The 24922-nt window shown below is 44.7% G+C and overlaps 1 protein-coding gene across 5 annotated transcripts in view; it reads right to left on the bottom strand.

The window, feature by feature from the left end:
* LOC139386815 (protein Jumonji-like) overlaps positions 1 to 24922 on the bottom strand; it is a 101656-nt gene that overhangs the window by 49563 nt on the left and 27171 nt on the right. For all 5 annotated transcript variants that reach the window (XM_071132633.1, XM_071132651.1, XM_071132670.1 and 2 more), the window contains exons 2-4: positions 16796 to 16925; positions 11380 to 11524; positions 7129 to 7301 (exon numbers count right to left, since the gene is read on the bottom strand). In XM_071132633.1, coding sequence (XP_070988734.1) covers positions 7129 to 7301; positions 11380 to 11524; positions 16796 to 16925 — 448 coding nt within the window. The remainder of the gene's footprint in view (positions 1 to 7128; positions 7302 to 11379; positions 11525 to 16795; positions 16926 to 24922) is intronic.

Below are 24922 nucleotides of genomic sequence, written 5' to 3'. Positions count from 1 at the left end.
AGCCAGCCAGCTAGCCATTCAGTCCGCCAGCCAGTCAGCCAGCCAGTCTGTCTCCCAGTCAGCCAGCCAGTCAGCCATTCAGCCAGTCTGTCTCCCAGTCAGCTAGCCAGTCAGCCATTCAGCCAGTCTGTCTCCCAGTCAGCCAGCCAGTCTGTCTCCCAGTCAGCTAGCCAGTCAGCCATTCAGCCAGTCTGTCTCCCAGTCAGCCAGCCAGTCTGTCTCCCAGTCAGCCAGCCAGTCTGTCTCCCAGTCAGCCATTCAGTTCACCAGTCCGCATGGTCAGCCAGACAGCCAGCCAGTCAGTCAGTCAGGTACACTAATTCACCAGGGCTCAGCGGGAGACAGGCTGAAGAGAAAGGCTGATTTGTTTACAGCAGCAGTCTGTTTGTCAGTCTGTCTCAGGAGAGCTCCTCTAACAGGCCTGCTGTTTCCTGGCTGCCTAGAGATCTGATAACAGGCCTGCTGTCTCCATGAATACACAGCAGGGTTTGTTACACAGTGTACTGTGACTATACAAGTGTGAAGATGCTCTTTCTGCACAAGAGAGATTTGCTTATTTGCTCATGGTGGCGCAATGCGCAGGATGACAGGATGCCATAGCTCTCTGTTGTTCATGACAGCTAGTATAATAGGTCAATAAATAAAGAGACATGGATTATTTTCTTCCTCACAACAATGATGTGAAAGTAGAGTACACTGGGGGATAAATCATATATATTTCCTACATCCTGTCACGCCCTGACCATAGAGAGCTGTTTATTATCTATGTTGGTTGGGTCGGGGTGTGATTTAGGGTGGGTTATCTAGGGGAATTGTATATCTATGTTGGCCTGCTACGATCCCCAATCAGAGGCAGCTGTTAATCGTTGTCTCTGGTTGGGGATCATATTTAGGTAGCCATTTCCCCCATTGTATTTGTGGGATCTTGACTATGTTTGTGTGTAGTTGCTTTCTGCACGGCATGTAGCTTCACGTTTAGTTTATTCGCTTGATTGTTTTTTGTGCTTTAAGTTTCTCTTCTAAATAAAAGGATGGAAACATACCACGCTGCATCTTGGTCCACTCATTTCAACGACCGTGACACATCCGGCCTGTGACGGGGAGTCCCACAGGGTGGCGCACAGCATCGTCCGGGTTTGGCCGGGGTAGGCCGTCATTGTAAATAATAATTTGTTCTTAACTGACTTGCCTAGTTAAATAAAGGTTCAATAAAAGGTTAAATAAAGGTTAAATAAAGGTTAAATAAAGGTTCAATAAAGGTTCAATAAAGGTTCAATTTAAAAAATACAGAGAATACAGAGTTCTGGTGTCTTCAGGATTCTACTGTCATTTATGTTCTCCTACAGTCAGTTTGTACACATCACAATACCTCAGGCCTGGATTATGTTCAGTGTTATTTGGTAGATGACTTAGTGAAAATCACTGCACAATACTGGATTATGTTCAGTGTTATTTGGTAGATTACTTAGTGAAAATCACTACACAATACTGTACATGCAGCCTATGCATTTGACTGACTGTATTCGATTGAACATCTATCAAATGGAGATTAATTCATATTCTGACTTGACACGCTCAACATTTAAATGCTTGTTCTTGGATTTTATGCAGCTTTCCAAGTTAAATAGATGTAAATAAAGGAGCTTTCATCGTGTTGGAAATAATTGACTACTTTTCCCAGCTAGACTTTTAGACTGATATCCAATGAGCATATGAAGTCATGTCTGTGTGAAAGATCAGTTGGTCGGTTGGAAAGCACTGCTTTAAAACACAACGACTACATCCCAAATGGCACCCTATTCCCTATATAGTGCACTAGTCAGAAGTAATATTTAGGGAATAAGGTGCAATTTGGGACGCAACCAACAGCTAGTGCTGCTGCTGTTGTTCCATTGACACCACTACTATACTGTTCCATTGACACTCCACTGCTATACTGTTCCATTGACACCACTACTATACTGTTCCATTGACACTCCACTGCTATACTGTTCTATTGACACCACTACTATACTGTTCCATTGACACTCCACTACTATACTGTTCCATTGACACTCCACTACTATACTGTTCCATTGACACTCCACTACTATACTGTTCTATTGACACCACTACTATACTGTTCCATTGACACCACTACTATACTGTTCCATTGACACCACTACTATACTGTTCCATTGACACCACTACTATACTGTTCCATTGACACTCCACTACTATACTGTTCCATTGACACCACTACTATACTGTTCCATTGACACTCCACTACTATACTGTTCCATTGACACTCCACTACTATACTGTTCCATTGACACCACTACTATACTGTTCCATTGACACCACTACTATACTGTTCCATTGTCACTCCACTACTATACTGTTCCATTGACACTCCACTACTATACTGTTCCATTGACACCACTACTATACTGTACTATTGACACCACTACTATACTGTTCCATTGACACTCCGCTACTATACTGTTCCATTGACACTCCACTGCGATACTGTTCTATTGACACCACTACTATATTGTTCCATTGACACTCCACTACTATACTGTTCCATTGACACTCCACTACTATACTGTTCCATTGACACTCCACTACTATACTGTTCCATTGACACTCCACTACTATACTGTTCCATTGACACTCCTACTATACTGTTCCATTGACACCACTACTATACTGTTCCATTGACACTCCACTGCTATACTGTTCCATTGACACCACTACTATACTGTTCCATTGACACTCCACTACTATACTGTTCCATTGACACCACTACTATACTGTTCCATTGACACTCCACTACTATCCTGTTCCATTGACACTCCACTACTATACTGTTCTATTGACACTCCACTACTATACTGTTCCATTGACACTCCACTACTATACTGTTCCATTGACACTCCACTACTATACTGTTCCATTGACACCACCACTACTATACTGTTCCATTGACACCACTACTATACTGTTCCATTGACACCACACTACTATATTGTTCCATTGACACTCCACTGCTATACTGTTCTATTGACACCACTACTATACTGTTCCATTGACACTCCACTACTATACTGTTCCATTGACACTCCACTACTATACTGTTCCATTGACACCACTACTATACTGTTCCATTGACACCACTACTATACTGTTCCATGGACACCACTACTATACTGTTCCATTGACACTCCACTACTATACTGTTCCATTGACACTCCACTGCTATACTGTTCCATTGACACCACTACTATACTGTTCTATTGACACCACTGCTATACTGTTCCATTGACACCACTACTATACTGTTCCATTGACACTCCACTACTATACTGTTCCATTGACACTCCACTACTATACTGTTCCATTGACACCACTACTATACTGTTCCATTGACACCACTACTATACTGTTCCATGGACACCACTACTATACTGTTCCATTGACACCACTACTATACTGTTCCATGGACACCACTACTATACTGTTCCATTGACACTCCACTACTATACTGTTCCATTGACACCACTACTATACTGTTCCATGGACACCACTGCTATACTGTTCCATTGACACCACTACTATACTGTTCCATTGACACCACTACTATACTGTTCCATTGACACCACTACTATACTGTTCCATGGACATCACTACTATACTGTTCCATTGACACTCCACTACTATACTGTTCCATTGACACCACTACTATACTGTTCCATGGACACCACTGCTATACTGTTCCATTGACACCACTACTATACTGTTCCATTGACACCACTGCTATACTGTTCCATTGACACCACTGCTATACTGTTCCATTGACACCACTACTATACTGTTCCATTGACACTCCACTACTATACTGTTCCATTGACACCACTACTATACTGTTCCATGGACACCACTACTATACTGTTCCATTGACACTCCACTACTCTACTGTTCCATTGACACTCCACTGCGATACTGTTCCATTGACACTCCACTTCTATACTGTTCCATTGACACCACTACTATACTGTTCCATTGACACTCCACTACTATACTGTTCCATTGACACTCCACTGCTATACTGTTCCATTGATACTCCACTACTATACTGTTCCATTGACACTCCACTGCTATACTGTTCCATTGACACTCCACTACTATACTGTTCCATTGACACTCCACTGCTATACTATTCCATTGACACTCCACTACTATACTGTTCCATTGACACTCCACTACTATACTGTTCCATTGACACTCCACTACTATACTGTTCTATTGACACCACTACTATACTGTTCCATTGACACTCCACTACTATACTGTTCCATTGACACTCCACTACTATACTGTTCCATTGACACTCCACTACTATACTGTTCCATTGACACTCCACTGCTATACTGTTCTATTGACACCACTACTATACTGTTCCATTGACACTCCACTACTATACTGTTCCATTGACACTCCACTACTATACTGTTCCATTGACACCACTACTATACTGTTCCATTGACACCACTACTATACTGTTCCATTGACACCACTACTATACTGTTCCATTGACACTCCACTACTATACTGTTCCATTGACACTCCACTACTATACTGTTCCATTGACACTCCACTACTATACTGTTCCATTGACACTCCACTACTATACTGTTCCATTGACACCACTACTATACTGTTCCATTGACACTCCACTACTATACTGTTCCATTGACACTCCACTACTATACTGTTCCATTGACACTCCACTACTATACTGTTCCATTGACACTCCACTACTATACTGTTCCATTGACACCACTACTATACTGTTCCATTGACACTCCACTACTATACTGTTCCATTGACACCACTACTATACTGTTCCATTGACACCACTACTATACTGTTCCATTGACACTCCACTACTATACTGTTCCATTGACACTCCACTACTATACTGTTCCATTGACACTCCACTACTATACTGTTCCATTGACACTCCACTACTATACTGTTCCATTGACACTCCACTACTATACTGTTCCATTGACACCACTACTATACTGTTCCATTGACACTCCACTACTATACTGTTCCATTGACACCACTACTATACTGTTCCATTGACACCACTACTATACTGTTCCATTGACACTCCACTACTATACTGTTCCATTGACACTCCACTACTATACTGTTCCATTGACACTCCACTACTATACTCCACACTCCACTACTATACTGTTCCATTGACACTCCACTACTATACTGTTCCATTGACACCACTACTATACTGTTCCATTGACACCACTACTATACTGTTCCATTGACACCACTACTATACTGTTCCATTGACACCACTACTATACTGTTCCATTGACACCACTACTATACTGTTCCATTGACACCACTACTATACTGTTCCATTGACACTCCACTGCTATACTGTTCTATTGACACCACTACTATACTGTTCCATTGACACCACTACTATACTGTTCCATTGACACCACTACTATACTGTTCCATTGACACCACTGCTATACTGTTCCATTGACACTCCACTACTATACTGTTCCATTGACACCACTACTATACTGTTCCATTGACACCACTACTATACTGTTCCATTGACACCACTGCTATACTGACAAGTTACAGAGATAGAGACACAGATCAGCATGAATGTATTCTCTGATTTGGTACGTAAGTTTCAGTGTTTGTCTGGTTTGACTGGCTATTCCAACCCCTTCATCACTAGATGAATAGGATAAGCCACTGAGACATATTCAAGGCTGTCTGGAACCTGAAGCTGTCACTAACTTTTTCAGTGGGAAAAGAGATTTGTGTTTGAGGTTGAGGTTGAGGTTAGGAGGAAGCCAACCCACAGTATAATGGACTGTAATTCAGATCCACCCTGGGACTGGAGCCAGACCAGACACTCTAAATACTTAGCACAGTTACAGGCCACTTAAAGGGAACACCATCATAAAACCAGAACTGTGTCCCTAGTGGCACCCTATTCCATACATAGCGCACTACTTACTGCATTAGCCTATGACATTGAAGCATTACTTCCTCGTGAGCTCGTGTTCCGCATTCGACCAATAAGCTTACGCGACAGGTTGCCAAGTCAGCCCACGACTAAAACTGTTGAACACGTGTACAATCCACTTCACAGTAGTACATGAGGGAACACACACACACACACACACACACACACACACACACACACACACACAGCACTTCAACACATAACTGAACTTTGCAATCCAAATGTGTTCATTTGTGTAAAATGGGATTGGACATAAAAGTGCACAGAATGTCACACCTTGATCTGTTTTTCACCTGTCTTGTGCTTGTCTCCACCCCCTACCAGGTGTCTCCGAGGAGGTCTCCACCCCCTACCAGGTGTCTCCGAGGAGGTCTCCACCCCCTACCAGGTGTCTCCGAGAAGGTCTCCACCCCCTACCAGGTGTCTCCGAGGAGGTCTCCACCCCCTACCAGGTGTCTCCGAGGAGGTCTCCACCCCCTACCAGGTGTCTCCGAGGAGGTCTCCACCCCCTACCAGGTGTCTCCGAGGAGGTCTCCACCCCCTACCAGGTGTCTCCGAGGAGGTCTCCACCCCCTACCAGGTGTCTCCGAGGAGGTCTCCACCCCCTACCAGGTGTCTCCGAGGAGGTCTCCATTATCTCCTGTGTATTTATTGCTGCGTTTTCTGTTTGTCTGTTGCCAGTTCGTCTTGTCCTGTCAAGTCCTACCAGCGTGTTCCCTGTGTTTTCCTGTGCTCTAGTTTTTTGTTTCTCCTAGTCTTCCCAGTTCTGACATGTCTGCCTATCATGACCCTGATCATGCCTGTTGTCCTGTACCTGTCTGACTCTGATTTGGATTAGGACTCTTTGCCTGTCTTGACTTACCTTTCCTCTGCCCCTTGTTCTATAATAAACTCTGAGACTCGTACTATCTGCCTCCTGTGTCTGTATCTGGGTCTTAGTCTGAGCCGTGACACAGAAGCCCTTTATATTGTGGTAGGTCTCCCTTGTAAAAGAGCTATTCTGACCTCTACGGAACTTCCTGGATAAATCAAAGTTCCATAAAAACTAAAGGTTGCAGGCCACTCACCTCGTAAACAGAGGAAGGTGAGGAAGTCCTCGGTCTTGGGCTTGCGTCTGGTGAGGTCGCTGAGGGGAGAGGTGGGGCTGGGGGGCAAGAGGGTCTCAGACAGCTTGATCGGTGTGGCACTGGGGGAGCTGGGCTGAGACTGGGCAAACTTCCTCTGAGCCTGCAGCCGTGGTCTGGCAAGGGAGAGAAGAGACATTTTTACATTTACATTCTATGGGCCCTGGTAGTAAACTAGTGCACTGAATAGGGTGTCATTTCTCTTTGGGAAGAGATGAGACAGATATCAATATTACCCAATTACAAATATCCAACTGATTCACTGGGCCAATAAATGGAAGTAATTAGAATATTCCTGCCTTCAGTTGATAATCTCTCTCTCTCTCTCTCTCTCTCTCTCTCTCGCTCTCTCTCTCTCTCTCTTTCTCTCTCTCTCTCTCTCTTCAGTTGATAAGCTCTCTCTCTCTCTTCAGTTGATAATCTCTCTCTCTCTCTCTCTCTCTCTCTCTCTCTCTCTCTCTCTCTCTCTTCAGTTGATAATCTCTCTCTCTCTCTTCAGTTGATAAGCTCTCTCTCTCTCTTCAGTTGATAAGCTCTCTCTCTCTCTCTTCAGTTGATAAACTCTCTCTCTTCAGTTGATAAACTCTCTCCCTTCAGTTGATAAGCTCCCTCTCTCTCTTCAGTTGATAAGCTTTCTCTCTCTCTCTCTTCAGTTGATAAGCTCTCTCTCTCTCTCTCTCTCTCTCTCTTTAGTTGATAAGCTCTCTCTCTCTTCAGTTGATAAGCTCTCTCTCTCTCTCTTCTCTGTCTCTCTCACTCTCTCTTCAGTTGATAAGCTCTCTCTCTTCTCTGTCTCGCTCTCTCTCTTCAGTTGATAAGCTCTCTCTCTCTCTCTCTCTCAGTTGATAAGCTCTCTCTCTCTTCAGTTGATAAGGTCTCTCTCTCTCTCTTCAGTTGATAAGCTCTCTTTCTTTTCAGGTGATAAGCTCTCACTCTTCAGTTGATAAGCTCTCTCTCTTCAGTTGATAAGCTCTCTTTCTTTTCAGGTGATAAGCTCTCACTCTTCAGTTGATAAGCTATCTCTCTTCAGTTGATAAGCTCTCTCTCTTCAGTTGATAAGCTCTCTCTCTCTCTTCAGTTGATAAGCTCTCTCCTCTCTCTCTCTTCAGTTGATAAGCTCTCTATCTCTCTTCAGTTGATAAGCTCGCTCTCTCTCTCTTCAGTTGATAAGCTCTCTCTCTCTCTTCAGTTGATAAGCTCTCTCTCTCTCTCTTCAGTTGATAAGCTCTCTCTCTCTCTTCAGTTGATAAGCACTCTCTATCTCTTCACTTGATAAGCTCTCTCCTCTCTCTTCAGTTGATAAGCTCTCTCTCTCTCTTCAGTTGATAAGCTCTCTCCTCTCTCTATCTCTCTTCAGTTGATAAGCTCTCTCTCTCTCTCTTCAGTTGATAAGCTCTCTCTCTCTCTTCAGTTGATAAGCTCTCTCTCTCTCTTCAGTTGATAAGCTCTCTCCTCTCTCTCTCTCTATCTCTCTTCAGTTGATAAGCTCGCTCTCTCTCTCTTCAGTTGATAAGCTCTCTCTCTCTCTTCAGTTGATAAGCTCTCTCTCTCTCTCTTCAGTTGATAAGCTCTCTCTCTCTCTTCAGTTGATAAGCACTCTCTATCTCTTCACTTGATAAGCTCTCTCCTCTCTCTTCAGTTGATAAGCTCTCTCTCTCTCTTCAGTTGATAAGCTCTCTCCTCTCTCTATCTCTCTTCAGTTGATAAGCTCTCTCTCTCTCTCTTCAGTTGATAAGCTCTCTCTCTCTCTTCAGTTGATAAGCTCTCTCTCTCTCTTCAGTTGATAAGCTCTCTCCTCTCTCTCTCTCTATCTCTCTTCAGTTGATAAGCTCTCTCTCTCTCTTCAGTTGATAAGCTCTCTCTCTCTCTTCAGTTGACTAACAGGTGTCTGTACGTAGCCTCACTACTTTTATAGCCTCACTACTGTATGTAGCCTCTCTACTGTATATAGCCTCACTACTATTATAGCCTCTCTACTGTATATAGCCTGTCTTTTTACTGTTGTTTAATTTCTTTACTTACCTATTGTTCACCTAATACCCTTTTTGCAGGTTAGAGCCTGTAAGTAAGCATTTCACTGTAAGGTCTACTACACCTGTTGTATTCAGCATTTCACTGTAAGGTCTACTACACCTGTTGTATTCAGCATTTCACTGTAAGGTCTACTACACCTCAGCATTTCACTTGTACCTGTTGTATTCAGCATTTCACTGTAAGGTCTACTACACCTGTTGTATTCAGCATTTCACTGTAAGGTCTACTACACCTGTTGTATTCAGCATTTCACTGTAAGGTCTACTACACCTGTTGTATTCAGCATTTCACTGTAAGGTCTACTACACCTGTTGTATTCAGCATTTCACTGTAAGGTCTACTACACCTGTTGTATTCAGCATTTCAATGTAAGGTCTACTACACCTGTTGTATTCAGCATTTTACTGTAAGGTCTACTACACCTGTTGTATTCAGCATTTCACTGTAAGGTCTACTACACCTGTTGTATTCAGCATTTCACTGTAAGGTCTACTACACCTGTTGTATTCAGCATTTCACTGTAAGGTCTACTACACCTGTTGTATTCAGCATTTCCCTGTAAGGTCTACTACACCTGTTGTATTCAGCATTTCACTGTAAGGTCTACTACACCTGTTGTATTCAGCATTTCCCTGTAAGGTCTACTACACCTGTTGTATTCAGCATTTCACTGTAAGGTCTACTACACCTGTTGTATTCAGCATTTCCCTGTAAGGTCTACTACACCTGTTGTATTCTGCATTTCACTGTAAGGTCTACTACACCTGTTGTATTCAGCATTTCACTGTAAGGTCTACTACACCTGTTGTATTCAGCATTTCACTGTGAGGTCTACTACACCTGTTGTATTCAGCATTTCACTGTAAGGTCTACTACACCTGTTGTATTCAGCATTTCACTGTAAGGTCTACTACACCTGTTGTATTATGCATTTCACTGTAAGGTCTACTACACCTGTTGTATTCAGCATTTCACTGTAAGGTCTACCTACACCTGTTGTATTCAGCATTTCACTGTAAGGTCTACTACACCTGTTGTATTCAGCATTTCCCTGTAAGGTCTACTACACCTGTTGTATTCAGCGCACGTGACAAATAAATTTTGATTTGATAAGCTCTCCCTCTTCAGTTGATAAGCTCGCTCTCTCTTCAGTTGATAAGCTCGCTCTCTCTCTTCAGTTGATAAGCTCGCTCTCTCTTCAGTTGATAAGCTCTCTCTCTCTCTTCAGTTGATAAGCTCTCTCTATCTCTCTTCAGTTGATAAGCTCTCTCTCTCTCTTCAGTTGATAAGCTCTCTCTCTCTCTCTCTTCAGTTGATAAGCTCTCCCTCTTTTCAGTTGATAAGCTCTCTCTCTCTTCAGTTGATAAGCTCTCTCTCTTCAGTTGATAAGCTCGCTCTCTCTTCAGTTGATAAGCTCTCTCTCTCTCTCTCTCTCTCTTCAGTTGATAAGCTCTCTCTCTCTCTCTCTCTTCAGTTGATAAGCTCTCTCTCAGTGATCTCAGCATCTCCTTCCTGACTAAATTAGGTCAATACTACCCCCAGAGCTCTGGTCAAAAGTAGTGCACTATGCAGGGAATAGGGTGCCATTTGAAACACAGACACTGTCTTTTGGTGGGCTTTGTTTTCAGCACCACAGAAACACAGACTGTCACAAACACTGGCTGTTCTTTTACATGTTTTTGAATATGATAAAAACAGTTGTAAAAACATTGGTAGTTGTTTTATTAGATCTGGACTTGGCAGAGTGGAGCAACAGGACAGTTGGCTGTCACACAGCCCGGTCTGATTGGCTGCCAATAGGAGACAGCCGGTGGACAGCAGGAGGACAGTACACTACACAACGTCCCTTCTTACCAGCGCCTCCCTGGTCCAAACAGTAACACAGTGCCCAGACCACAGCAGTCCAATCCTCCTGTTCTCGTACAAACTCAGATCACAACACTATAACATATTTCTGTTCTGAGTAAAACAAGCGTTTATTTTGGGTTCTGATCGGGTAAGACTGTTGAGCTCAGCTTATGAGACATTTATAGAGGGAGCTTTATATTACTCAAGACTCAATAAATATATATCATTCATGTAAGGCCAGAAATATATGTACCAATCCCAGATTGCCCCTTTAACACAGTTGAACCACATTGTAATACAGGGAGGGGTCACCTCTTTCTGACTGGATCGTCCCCTGAATACTCGCTGCTGCCATCGTTGCTTTGAGACGAGCAGCGTGAGCACTCAGCTTTACCGTTGACTGCCAGTATGCCTGCCCCTGGTCCTGACCGGCAGCCATGGCTGTGTGGGAAAGAGCCTGTTGGTCAGGGAGAGGGACAATCAATTACAATCAACACTAACTGACATTTCAAAGGTGCAGAATCAAATTCAGTAGCTAGACCCTCAGCCATGTAACTTGTTATTAAAAAGAGAAAGTAGGAAAGTCTCAGGGTGGGATTCAATCCCATGTCGCACACGGCCGTTCCCACTTTGTAACGATGCAAAGTTATATTCCATGACGCAAAAGCTTTATCCCAAAACCATCAAGCAATCTGGCTTGGCAAGAAAACAGCCTTTTTTACATTCTGTTCATTCTAAACAGACAGATGGTGTTACTGAATGTGTTTCTGTTCATTCTAAACAGACAGATGGTGTTACTGAATGTGATTATTGTTTAACATCTTTTTATCAGTACCAATACCAATATAAACATTTCTGATATACTTTTTAAGCACTTGTTTGCTATACTTGGCTGATGCATTTACTACTGTAATAATTCTGTATATTGCCAGCAAACTATTCAAGTTGAACAAAACCAAAAGTCCTGTCATTGTTCATCATTGTTCTAAGTCAATGGTTGGCAAACGTTTTGGCTCAAAGGGCACATCGGGATTTTGAAATTCAACGGAGGGACGCATTTTTTGGGGACCAATTGTTTGTTAAAATCTATTTGCGGGGGCCTCCCAAGTCTAAGGCATTACTACAGACCTGGGTTCTATCCCAGGCCGATCGTGACTGGGAGACCCATGAGGCGGCGCACAATTGGTCCAGCATCGTCCGGGTTAGGAGAGGGTTTGGCAGGCCGAGATTTCCTTGTCCCATCGCGCTCTAGCGACTCCTGTGTCAGGCCGGACACATGCTCACTGACATGGTCGCCAGGTGTACGGTGTTTCCTCCGACACATTGGTGCTGCTGGCTTCCGGGTTAAGGAGGCATTGTGTCAAGAAGCAGTGCGGCTTGGCTGGGTCGTGTTTCGGAGGACGCACGGCTCTCGACCTTCGCCTCTACCGAGTCCGTACGGGAGTTGCAGCGATGGGACAAGACTGTAACTACCAAACTGGACACAACGGAATTGTGGAGAAAAAAGGGGGCCGGATTGAAGTGCCGTGGGCCGTACTTTGCACCCCCCCTTAAGTTGTTGATCGTTGTTCATCGGACATAAATACATGCAGCGAGCACAGAAACAGAAGTCGTCCGTCGGTGTTGCTGTACTTTGGTCTGCTCAAAGGACGGTGTCCCAAATCACACCCTATTCCATATTTAGTGCAAGGCCAATATGTCTCTGGTAAAAACTAGCGCACTATATAGGGCATAGGGTGCCATTTGGCTGGGAATGGCTCGTTCCTGTTACAGAACACTGTGCGTGCGTGCGTCTGTGCGTGTGTGCGTGTGTGTGTGCGTGCGTGCGTAGGAGAGCCCATTAGAGAGAAATGAATCAGACAGGAAGTCCACAGTAAAAGCCACAGAAGGGGGCATTATCCTTACATTATTAGACATAATGTACTTTACTAACAGACAGTCACTGTAATCATGGCAGAATTATAATATTCCTAATGACCCATTGAACTAGAGAAATAACTGGAATTAGCATGGCACTAGTGTAACACTGGCAATGGGGATCTTGCATAGCTTTTGTCCAGAGGATGAATAATGTCTGCATGCCGGTAGTGACTGAGATTTAGGGTTCATCAGCTTATTATGTCTGACAGTTTGTTGATTATGTTTGATATATATTTTTATTGAACCTTTATTTAACTAGGCAAGTTAGATAAGAACAAATTCTTATTTACAATGACGGCCTCACCCTGGTGAAAACACGAACGACGCTGTGCGCCGCCCTATGGGATTCCCAATCACGGCCGGTTGTGATACAGCCTGGATTCGAACCAGGGTGTCTGTAGTGACGCCTCAAATATTCTTCTATCTGTGGTGTAAAGGATCATGCTTCTGTGGCACAGTCGATGGTGCTCTCGGTTTCAGGCCAGAAGGTTGAGGGTTCAAGCTGCTCTCCTCTGTGTTTCATTTCATTGGTGTTACTGAACAAATGATTGGCATCAATCAATCAAATGTCTTTTTAAAGCCCTTTTTTACATCAGCAGATGTCACAAAGTGCTTATACAGAAACCCAGTCTTAAACACCACACAGCAAGCAATGCAGATGTAGAAGCCCAGTCTTAAACACCACACAGCAAGCAATGCAGATGTAGAAACCCAGTCTTAAACACCACACAGAAAGCAATGCAGATGTAGAAACCCAGTCTTAAACACCACACGGCAAGCAATGCAGATGTAGAAGCCCAGTCTTAAACACCACACAGCAAGCAATGCAGATGTAGAAGCCCAGTCTTAAACACCACACAGCAAGCAATGCAGATGTAGAAGCCCAGTCTTAAACACCACACGGCAAGCAATGCAGATGTAGAAGCCCAGTCTTAAACACCACACAGCAAGCAATGCAGATGTAGAAACCCAGTTTTAAACACCACACAGCAAGCAATGCAGATGTAGAAGCCCAGTCTTAAACACCACACAGCAAGCAATGCAGATGTAGAAACCCAGTCTTAAACACCACACAGCAAGCAATGCAGATGTAGAAGCCCAGTCTTAAACACCACACAGCAAGCAATGCAGATGTAGAAACCCAGTCTTAAACACCACACGGCAAGCAATGCAGATGTAGAAGCCCAGTCTTAAACACCACACAGCAAGCAATGCAGATGTAGAAACCCAGTCTTAAACACCACACAGCAAGCAATGCAGATGTAGAAACCCAGTCTTAAACACCACACAGCAAGCAATGCAGATGTAGAAACCCAGTCTTAAACACCACACGGCAAGCAATGCAGATGTAGAAGCCCAGTCTTAAACACCACACAGCAAGCAATGCAGATGTAGAAGCCCAGTCTTAAACACCACACAGCAAGCAATGCAGATGTAGAAACCCAGTCTTAAACACCACACAGCAAGCAATGCAGATGTAGAAACCCAGTCTTAAACACCACACAGCAAGCAATGCAGATGTAGAAGCACGGTGGCTAGGAAAAACTCCCTAGAAAGGCAGGAACCTAGGAAGAAACCTAGAATCCTCTTCTGGCTGTGCCGGGTGGAGATTAGAAACCTAGAGAGGAACCAGGCTCTGAGGGGTGGCCAGTCCTCTTCTGGCTGTGCCGGGTAGAGAGGAACCAGGCTCTGAGGGGTGGCCAGTCCTCTTCTGGCTGTGCAGGGCGGAGATTAGAAACCTAGAGAGGAACCAGGCTATGTGGGGTGGCCAGTCCTCTTCTGGCTGTGCCGGGTGGAGATTAGAAACCTAGAGATGAACCAGGCTCTGAGGGGTGGCCAGTCTTCTTCTGGCTGTGCAGGGTGGAGATTAGAAACCTAGAGAGGAACCTGGCTATGTGTGGTGGCCAGTCCTCTTCTGTCTGTGCAGGGTGGAGATTAGAAACCTAGAGAGGAACCAGGCTATGTGGGGTGGCCAGTCCTCTTCTGGCTGTGCCGGGTGGAGATTAGAAACCTAGAGAGGAACCAGGCTCTGAGGGGTGGCCAGTCCTCTTCTGGCTGTGCCGGGTGGAGATTAGAAACCTAGAGAGGAACCAGGCTCTGAGGGGTGGCCAGTCCTCTTCTGGCTGTGCCGGGTGGAGATTAGAAACCTAGAGAGGAACCAGGCACTGAGGGGTGGCCAGTCCTCTTCTGGCTGTGCCGGGTGGAGATTAGAAACCTAGAGAGGAACCAGGCTCTGAGGGGTGGCCAGTCCTCTTCTGGCTGTGCCGGGTGGAGATTAGAAACCTAGAGAGGAACCAGGCACTGAGGGGTGGCCAGTCCTCTTCTGGCTGTGCCGGGTGGAGATTAGAAGAGTACAAGTGGATGAGTGAACATGAATAGTGCACATAGGAAAGAGGGAAAAGGAGGAAGTGATTTATATAGAATTCTAATCTAATCTAGTCTAATCTAATCTAGTCTGCTTTGAGAATTCATCTGAAACATTTGCACTTTTTGAGAATTCGAAAAAAATATATATTTTAGATATTAGATATTGGTGTGAAAATAGGATATTTGCTGTGCAGGAATGCCATGCGTTGTCTCCTAGCGGTGTTAAAGTGCAGAGAAACACGTTAAACCAAGAGATAATAATAGCCTCCTCCATGCATAGGGAGATTCCTGCTGAGGTTCAGAAGTGGCCTGGAGTGGCACCGTGGAGAGGCTGAGCACAGCACTTCCATATCCTGACTCAAATGCCAATCAGTCACAAACATCAGAAGAGAGTCTGAACAGAAAGTGAACAAAGAGAAAAAGAGGCATGCATCCCAAATGGCACACTATACCCTACATAGTGGAACTACTTTGGACCAGGGCCCCTAGGGAAAATGGCCTAAATAGGGAAAAGGGTGCCATTTGGGATGCATACAGGGAAAAGAGGAATTCCCCTCCCAGCTTGTCAGTGTGGGTAAACAGCCAGAGAAGACGTGTTACTGTAGAGAAGAGAAGCCAAAATGGAAGCATCTACTTGTGTATGCAGCGTTCACTTCCTGCTCCATTTGTGTTATTCCCAGATGAGTTATTCTGATCTTTAGAGCCTGTCTGAATAGCACGATGCTTTTCCTACTGTTTGTTTGTGTCTAGGTGTGCATTCCAAACGGCACCCTGTTCCTTTTATTAGTGAACCGGGACTCTACGGGCCGTGGTCAAAAGTAGTGCACTACATAATGGGGAATAGGGTTCCACTTGAGATGCATCCTAAGAGTTTAGCGTCTGTCTGACTCTGAATGCGTTGGTGTTTAGTTAGAAAGGCTGAATCATTTCATCAGGCCTTTCTCCTGCCTGCTCAGAATACTCTTTATCCAGGTTGGAAAATTATAATAGTGTACTGTATGAACAGGAGGCTATTTCACAAGGAGGTATAACATGGTATTTGTGAATACCAAAATGAACCTATTCTTTCTCACTTCTTACGGTAAGAAATTCTAGCCTCATGAAACAGGAACAAAACACTGCGCTCACGTTTGGTTAAGTGAAACAGAATTTGATCTCACGAGGTCTGGTTGGTTTGATGAGACTAAAGAAACTAACTGTGCCGGAGAACCATTTAGTAACACGTATGCTGAGGATGTGGTAGAAAGAGAAACGCTCAACACAATTGTCATTTCTAAGGCAACGCAGGCTATTGTTGAAGGCCCTCTGACAATGGCTTCCTCCCAAATGGAACCCTATTCTCCCATAGGGCTCTGGTCAAAAGTAGCGCACTACATAGGGATTAGGGTGCCATTTGGGATGTAGCCATTGTGACAATAACAGCTACAGGCGACAGACTCACCGTTGATGTTTCCTGTGCCGAGGCCATCTGTCACCTTGTTCCTCTGGGTGTTCTTAAACTCCTTCAGAGAAAGGTAGAGCACCTTCCTCACCTCGCGTTCCTCTAACCACGGGATTCCGTCACTGTCGTCCTGAGAAAGGGCGGGGGACAGACAGGGTTAGCGATGTCCGCTTATTGTAGCAAACGCCAAGGTCTCAGAGAGGGAAGAACATCATAACTGTTTTCACAACTGGTATCTGTCCCAAACTGGCACCCTATTTCTTATATAGGGCACTACTTATCCCCATAGGCCCTGGTCAAAGGTAGTGCACTATATAGGGAATAGGGCGCCATATTGGGCTGAAACCTTTTTCATTCAGTGAATGGAACTGATGTCTTCTGACAGTGAGATGTGAAAAACTCACACTCACACACACACACACACACACACACACACACACACACACACACACACACACACACACACACACGCACAAACACACACACACACACAAACACACACACACACAGCAGCTGGTCCAGGTAAGAGCCAACAATTAGTCATATAATATAATGGTTTCATTTGTTCCTTTCAAAGCAAGTCCTGCAGGCTCTAGTTTTGTCTTATCTTGATTATTGTCCATTCGCGTGGCCCAGTGCTGCTAGTAAAGACGTCGTTAAGCTGCAGCTGGCCCAGAACAGAGCGTCTCTACACTGTAATCCGAGGGGTAATATCCACACTATGCATCCAGTCTCTCTTGGTTAAGAGTTGAGGAGAGACTGAATGCATCAATTCTTCCTTTTTTCTAAGAAACATTCATGTGTTGAAAATGACAAATTGTTTGTATAGTATAACTTACACAACTTGCACTGACACACACACGTTTCAGTCCCCAAATCCATAACAAGTTCAAGAAAGCTGTACAGTATTATACAGAGCCAGGATTGCATCTGTTCCATCTCTTATTGCTCAAATAAACAGCAAACCTGGTTTCAAAAACAGATAAAGCAACACCTCACAACACCTCTCCTCTATTTGACCTAGATATTCTGTGTGTATCTACTGATACGTGACATTATAAATGTATGTAGTTCTGTCGTTGAGCTGTTGTGTATTAATGTTCTATATTATGTCATGTTTCATGTTCTGTGTTAGACCCCAGGAAGAGTAGCTGCTGCTTTCTCAACAGCTAAATGCTGATCCTAATAAAATACCAAATACCAATACCGGTCGGTCACCTTGAGCTGAGCCTGTCCTACACAGAGTAAGTCCCTTTCAGTTGTTGGGGTTGCGTCCAAACGTCAGCCTATTCCCTATATAGTGCACTACTTTTTTTTTTAAACCAAATCTCTTTGGACCTTGGTCAAAAGTAGTGCACTATGTAGGGAATAGGCTACTATTTGGAACACAACCTTGCTCCACACATCTCCTCCCTTCGGACCTTTACATGTGGAAATTACCCAGAGAGCTTTTCAGGAACAAAGCATTGAAGCAATACCCTGGGTGAGATGTATGGCAGGCAGTCGGGCAGCCTCCCTGTGTGTAACTACAGAGCTGGGCTACGTCCAAAATGGCACCCTGTTCCCTATATAGGGGCCACTACTGACCCATAAGGCTTTGGTCAAAAGTAGTGCACTTAAATGGTAATAGGGTGCCATTTGGGACGTCGTATCCCTCGTCTCACTTCTGGGTGTTTGTTCTATAAATCACAGGCTTTCATCTCTCAGCCTGCGTCCCAAACCACACCCAGGGCTCTGGTCAAAAAGTAGTGCACTATGTAGGGAATAGGGTGCCATTTGGGATGCAGTGACTCAGACAGACACAGTTTGGAATAGTATTTGTTCAGCTGGAGAGCACCTGGCTGAAATGTCTATGACACATCAAATCAAAGAGACTGGACATAGCAGTTCAACGGGAAAACAAGGAACCAAACTGAACGTGGGGGGGGTTTTCTCTCTCAACTAGTCAACTTTCATCTAGGTACTGACCAAATGGAACCCAGAACCACATGTACAGTAATGCATGCATCATATAGACTAATGTGACCTTTGGCCGTGTGTCGGTCTTGAGACTCAAGCCCCTTCACCACAGTAGTAAGTCTGTCTATGCACCAGTCCAGGCCAGCCAGGCTATACTGTATAACATGTACAAAGAGAGAGTCATTACAAACACTTGATATGAAAATGCTGTTGAACTAGAAATCCTCTGTTAGAGAGTTAGCCGCAGGGTACCGCGTCAGAGAGGGTTTCCAACAGGCTGAATTGTGTTATTATAGCACACCGCCTGTCGGTGAACTGTAGTATCCCAAATCGCACCCTATTCCCTATATAAGACCAGGGACAACAGAGCTCTCTGGCTGCCATTTGGGACGTAGGCCACAGTGTTTGAACAGCATACATTCCTCCCCCAGAAGCTGTTCCTGTGTGGATCTCCCCTCTTCCTGTTCCACATGACCCACATCTCTACACACACACACACATACACACACACCGACATGCACGCACACACACACAAACAGACGCACACACACACACACACACACACACCGACATGCACGCACACACACACAAACAGACGTACACACACACACACACACAAACACCGACATGCACGCACACACACACAAACAGACGCACACACACACACACACACACACACACACCGACATGCACACACACACACACAAACAGACGCGGCACACACACACACACACTCACACCAAACATGGATGCACACACTCACAGGGAAAATCCCACATAGCACTGTGTCTAAAAATTCCTTTCACGTTTACTGTAGCAGTGCTGCTGCAGTGAAGGAGTCACACACACACACACACACACACACACACACACACACACACACACACACACACACACACACACACACACACACACACACACACACGCACACACACACAGCTAATAAAAAGCCTTCTGGCCTTTAGCCAATAGGTCAAGTCCTTCCCAACACCGAGTGATAATAGCAGCCTACTGAATGTCACAACAGAAATGAGTGGCTTACAGGACCATTACCAGGAGCTTCCTCAGGATTTTCTCTTATAAGAGCGATCAGATAGCATAAAAAAACACAATGCAATCTTCACTTGTACAGTCATGGCCAAACGTTTTGAGAATGACACAAATATTAATTTCCACAAAGTTGGCTGCCTCAGTGTCTTTAGATATTTTTGTCAGATGTTACTATGGATACTGACGTATAATTACAAGCATTTCATAAGTGTCAAAGGCTTTTATCATACTAAATGGAGTGTCTCTGATTTACGTACAGAATAATACGAAATGCTTTGAGACCAGGTTGAGATCACATGACTTGATGTCTCACTATTATAAGAGCGCTTTGGGAGAAAACAATGTATAATGTATCCCATTTAGCAGACGCTAAAACACACGTCTACACAGCACTGTACAGTCGTGGCCAAAAGTTTTGAGAATGACACAAATATTAATTTTCACAAAGTCTGCTTCCTCAGTTTGTATGATGGCAATTTGCATATACTCCAGAATGTTATGAAGAGTGATCAGATGAATTGCAATTAATTGCAAAGTCCCTCTTTGCCATGCAGGAGGAGCCTGGTGGTGGGATGGTGAGGAGGCCAGTGGCCTGGTCTCCCGTGGAGAGGAGCCTGGTGGTGGGATGGTGAGGAGGCCAGTGGCCTGGTCTCCCATGGAGAGGAGCCTGGTGGTGGGATGGTGAGGAGGCCAGTGGCCTGGTCTCCCATGGAGGGGAGCCTGGTGGTGGGATGGTGAGGAGGCCAGTGGCCTGGTCTCCCATGGAGAGGAGCCTGGTGGTGGGATGGTGAGGAGGCCAGTGGCCTGGTCTCCCATGGACGGGAGCCTGGTGGTGGGATGGTGAGGAGGCCAGTGGCCTGGTCTCCCATGGAGAGGTGTGTGGAGGCCAGTGGCCTGGTCTCCCATGGAGAGGTGTGTGGAGGCCAGTGGCCTGGTCTCCCATGGAGAGGTGTGTGGAGGCCAGTGGCTTGGTCTCCCATGGAGAGGAGCCTGGTGGTGGGATGGTGAGGAGGCCAGTGGCCTGGTCTCCCATGGAGAGGAGCCTGGTGGTGGGATGGTGAGGAGGCCAGTGGCCTGGTCTCCCATGGAGAGGAGCCTGGTGGTGGGATGGTGAGGAGGCCAGTGGCCTGGTCTCCCATGGAGAGGAGCCTGGTGGTGGGATGGTGAGGAGGCCAGTGGCCTGGTCTCCCGTGGAGAGGAGCCTGGTGGTGGGATGGTGAGGAGGCCAGTGGCCTAGTCTCCCATGGAGAGGAGCCTGGTGGTGGGATGGTGAGGAGGCCAGTGGCCTGGTCTCCCGTGGAGGGGAGCCTGGTGGTGGGATGGTGAGGAGGCCAGTGTCAGAGGAGTGCACTGAACAGGTTGAATGTAGGGGTGCAGCAGGTCAATAAGGTATGTGGGCGCCAGTCCATTGAGCATTTTCTAGGTGAGCATGAGCAGTCCTGTGTTGAACTGGGATCCAGTGGAGTTTGATGAGGGTGGGGGTGATGGGGTCCTTGTGCAGCTGAATTTTGAATATGTTGAAGTCTGTCCAGTGTTTTGGCGGGGAGTCCGTAGAGAATGGCATTGCAGTAGTCCAGGCGTGAATGAGGGTTTCAGCAGTGGGGTCAACGAGAGAGTAGATGTGTGTTTTGGCGTCTGCTAAATGGTATACATTACACGTTGTTTCTCCCAAAGCACTCTTAGAAGAGTGAGAGGTCAAGTCCTGTGATCCTTACATTTCTAGCATTGTGTAGGTTTGTGTTTCTGTCCCAGAGCATCCTTCAGTTCACCGAGGCATGTACACTGAACCACATCAACTCCTTCAGGGAGGACCTAACTAACCCACAGCCTGTTTTATTTATCAACACTTTGCACTTGATCTCATGAAACGCCACACAGCTATAAATAACCATCACCCCTGAATCACCCCTTGAGAAGCCCACTGATAGTGTGCGTTCCAACTGGCACCCTATTCCTTGTGTACTGTATAGACCCTGAGCAAAAGTAGTGCACTATGTAGGGAATAGGGTGCCATTTGGGATACAACCTTGTACGGATTGCTCAGCCGTGGACGATCCAGTACTTTTACGTGTCATGCTTTTCAGGGTTTAACAGATGTGGGATACTGTCTGACATACCAGCTAGTTATCTGGCAGATATCATGGAGGGAAACAGTCCTGCATTTCAGGCTGTTCAACACTCTTCAACAACACTGACTAGACTGAGGCTGCATCGCCAATGGCCCCCTGTTCCTTATTTAGTGCATTACTTTTGACCAACAGTGCACTAAATAGGAAATAGAGGGTGCCATTTGGGAGTCACTAGACTGACAGTCCCCCAGAGACTGAAGTCAAAGTGCTAAACGTGCTGCTCAGACCCTCTGTCTCTTTCTCTCTCTCTCTCTTTCTCTCTCTCTCTCTTTCTCTCTGTCTCTCTCTTTCTTTCTCTCTCTCTGTCTCTTTCTCTTTCTTTCTCTCTCTCTGTCTCTTTCTCTTTCTTTCTCTCTCTCTCTCTCTCTGTCTCTCTCTGTCTCTTTCTCTTTCTCTCTCTCTCTCTGTCTCTCTCTGTCTCTCTCTTTCTCTCTCTCTCTCTCTCTCTCTCTCTCTCTCTGTCTCTCTCTGTCTCTTTCTCTTTCTCTTTCTCTCTCTCTGTCTCTTTCTCCCTCGGTCTCTCTTTCTCTCTGTCTCTCTCTTTCTCTCTGTCTCTCTCTTTCTTTCTCTCTCTTTCTCTCGCTCTCTCTTTCTCTCTGTCTCTCTCTTTCTCTCTGTCTCACTCTTTCTCTCTCTCTCTCTTTCTCTCTCGCTCTCTCTTTCTCCCTCTCTCTTTTCCTCCCCTCTCTCTCTCTCTTTCTCCCTCTCTCTCTCTCCCTCTTTCTCTCTCTCTCTCGCTCTCTCTTTCTCCCTCTCTCTTTTCCTCCCTCTCTCCCTCTCTTTCTTTTCTCTCCCTCTCTCTTTTCTCTCTCTCTTTCTTTCCCCTCTCTCTCCTTTCTCTCTCTCTCTCTTTTCTCTCTCTCTCTCTCTCCCTCTCTCAATTCAATTCAATTCAAGGGGCTTTATTGGCATGGGAAACATGTGTTAACATTGCCAAAGCAAGTGAGGTAGATAATATACAAAAGTGAAATAAACAATAAAAATGAACAGTAAACATTACACATACAGAAGTTTCAAAACAAAGACATTACAAATGTCATATTATACTCTCTCTCTCTCTCTCTCTCTCTCTCTCTCTCTCTCTCTCTTTCTCTCTCTGTCTCTCTCTCTCTTTCTCTCTCTCTGTGGGTTAGAAGATCTTACTCATCAAATACAGACAGACAGACAGTCCTTCGCCCCTGGAGTCAAATACAGTCCTGTTCATCTTTATTTTCTTTAAATGTATTTTCAAGATTTATTTAGACAGATTGTAAATTATAGGGGGCTACATTTTACATGTAGCAGACGTTCTTATCCAGAGAGAATTACAGGAGCAATTAGGGTTAAATGCCTTGCTCAAGGGCAAAGACAGAGTGTTAGCTACCACTCAGCCACCACTCTACATTGTAGGTCCTGACTGTGAAGACCATGTTGTAAGGACCATAGTGAGTCCAATCCTCGTCTTTCTACTCTCTACTCCAGATTAGGTTTGGGGTCAATTCTTTCCTGTCAATATATGATCCAAATGCAATTCGTGAACTGAAAATGACTAATAATCGTCACAAAATGTGTGAATTTAATGTATTTTAATGTAAATTCCCTTTCCTGGGTTAACGGAGTTGGAATGAGATTGAGCCCCGACCCTGTGCCAGTTTCTTTTGGCTCAGTGTATCTGCACATGTTCCTGTGGCAGCTGAAGAGTTAAGGGTGCTGCTGCTGAGCCAGAATGACAAACCTGGCCTAATTTCACCAGCCTTAACAGAACTGGATCTTTCCAGTCCACACAGTGTGAGGCCACAGCACACACCGCTCAGTCAGAATCCACCGTCACACACAGACAATGTCATGTAGTTTCATGCAGAGACAGATGTGAAAGGATTTTCCCAAATTACACCCTATTCCCTATATAGTGCCATAGGGCTCTGGTCAAATGGAGTGCACTATATACAGTGCCTTGCGAAAGTATTCGCCCCCCTTGAACTTTGCGACCTTTTGCCACATTTCAGTAAAGGGGCTGTAAAGTAAAGGGGCTGAATCATTTTGCACGCCCAATTTTTCAGTTTTTGATTTGTTAAAAAAGTTTGAAATATCCAATAAATGTCGTTCCACTTCATGATTGTGTCCCACTTGTTGTTGATTCTTCACAAAAAAATACAGTTTTATATCTTTATGTTTGAAGCCTGAAATGTGGCAAAAGGTCGCAAAATTCAAGGGGGCCGAATACTTTCGCAAGGCACTGTATATGGAATTTCAGGGTGCACACCATGTGATGGGAAACTAATACAGGCAGGAACTCACTCTCTGCCGTACAGGACACAGGACACAAAACCACACTGCAGATTTAGAAGCATTTACGTTGTATTCACTACACTGTCTCTCCATATCTGCTCAACAGTTTGCACTTTTGGGACTATTGAACAAAGTCAAGCATTTTTTATTTTATTTTTTATTTCACCTTTATTTAACCAGGTAGACTAGTTGAGAACACCTTTATTTAACCAGGTAGACTAGTTGAGAACACCTTTATTTAACCAGGTAGGCTAGTTGAGAACACCTTTATTTAACCAGGTAGACTAGTTGAGAACACCTTTATTTAACCAGGTAGGCTAGTTGAGAACACCTTTATTTAACCAGGTAGGCTAGTTGAGAACACCTTTATTTAACCAGGTAGACTGGTTGAGAACACCTTTATTTAACCAGGTAGACTAGTTGAGAACACCTTTATTTAACCAGGTAGACTAGTTGAGAACACCTTTATTTAACCAGGTAGACTAGTTGAGAACACCTTTATTTAACCAGGTAGACTAGTTGAGAACACCTTTATTTAACCAGGTAGACTGGTTGAGAACACCTTTATTTAACCAGGTAGACTAGTTGAGAACACCTTTATTTAACCAGGTAGACTAGTTGAGAACACCTTTATTTAACCAGGTAGACTAGTTGAGAACACCTTTATTTAACCAGGTAGACTGGTTGAGAACACCTTTATTTAACCAGGTAGACTAGTTGA

Source organism: Oncorhynchus clarkii, chromosome 3, assembly GCF_045791955.1.
Source record: "Oncorhynchus clarkii lewisi isolate Uvic-CL-2024 chromosome 3, UVic_Ocla_1.0, whole genome shotgun sequence".
In the NCBI taxonomy this organism is placed as follows: Eukaryota; Metazoa; Chordata; class Actinopteri; order Salmoniformes; family Salmonidae; genus Oncorhynchus; species Oncorhynchus clarkii.
This window is presented reverse-complemented; position numbering and strand designations above follow the sequence as displayed.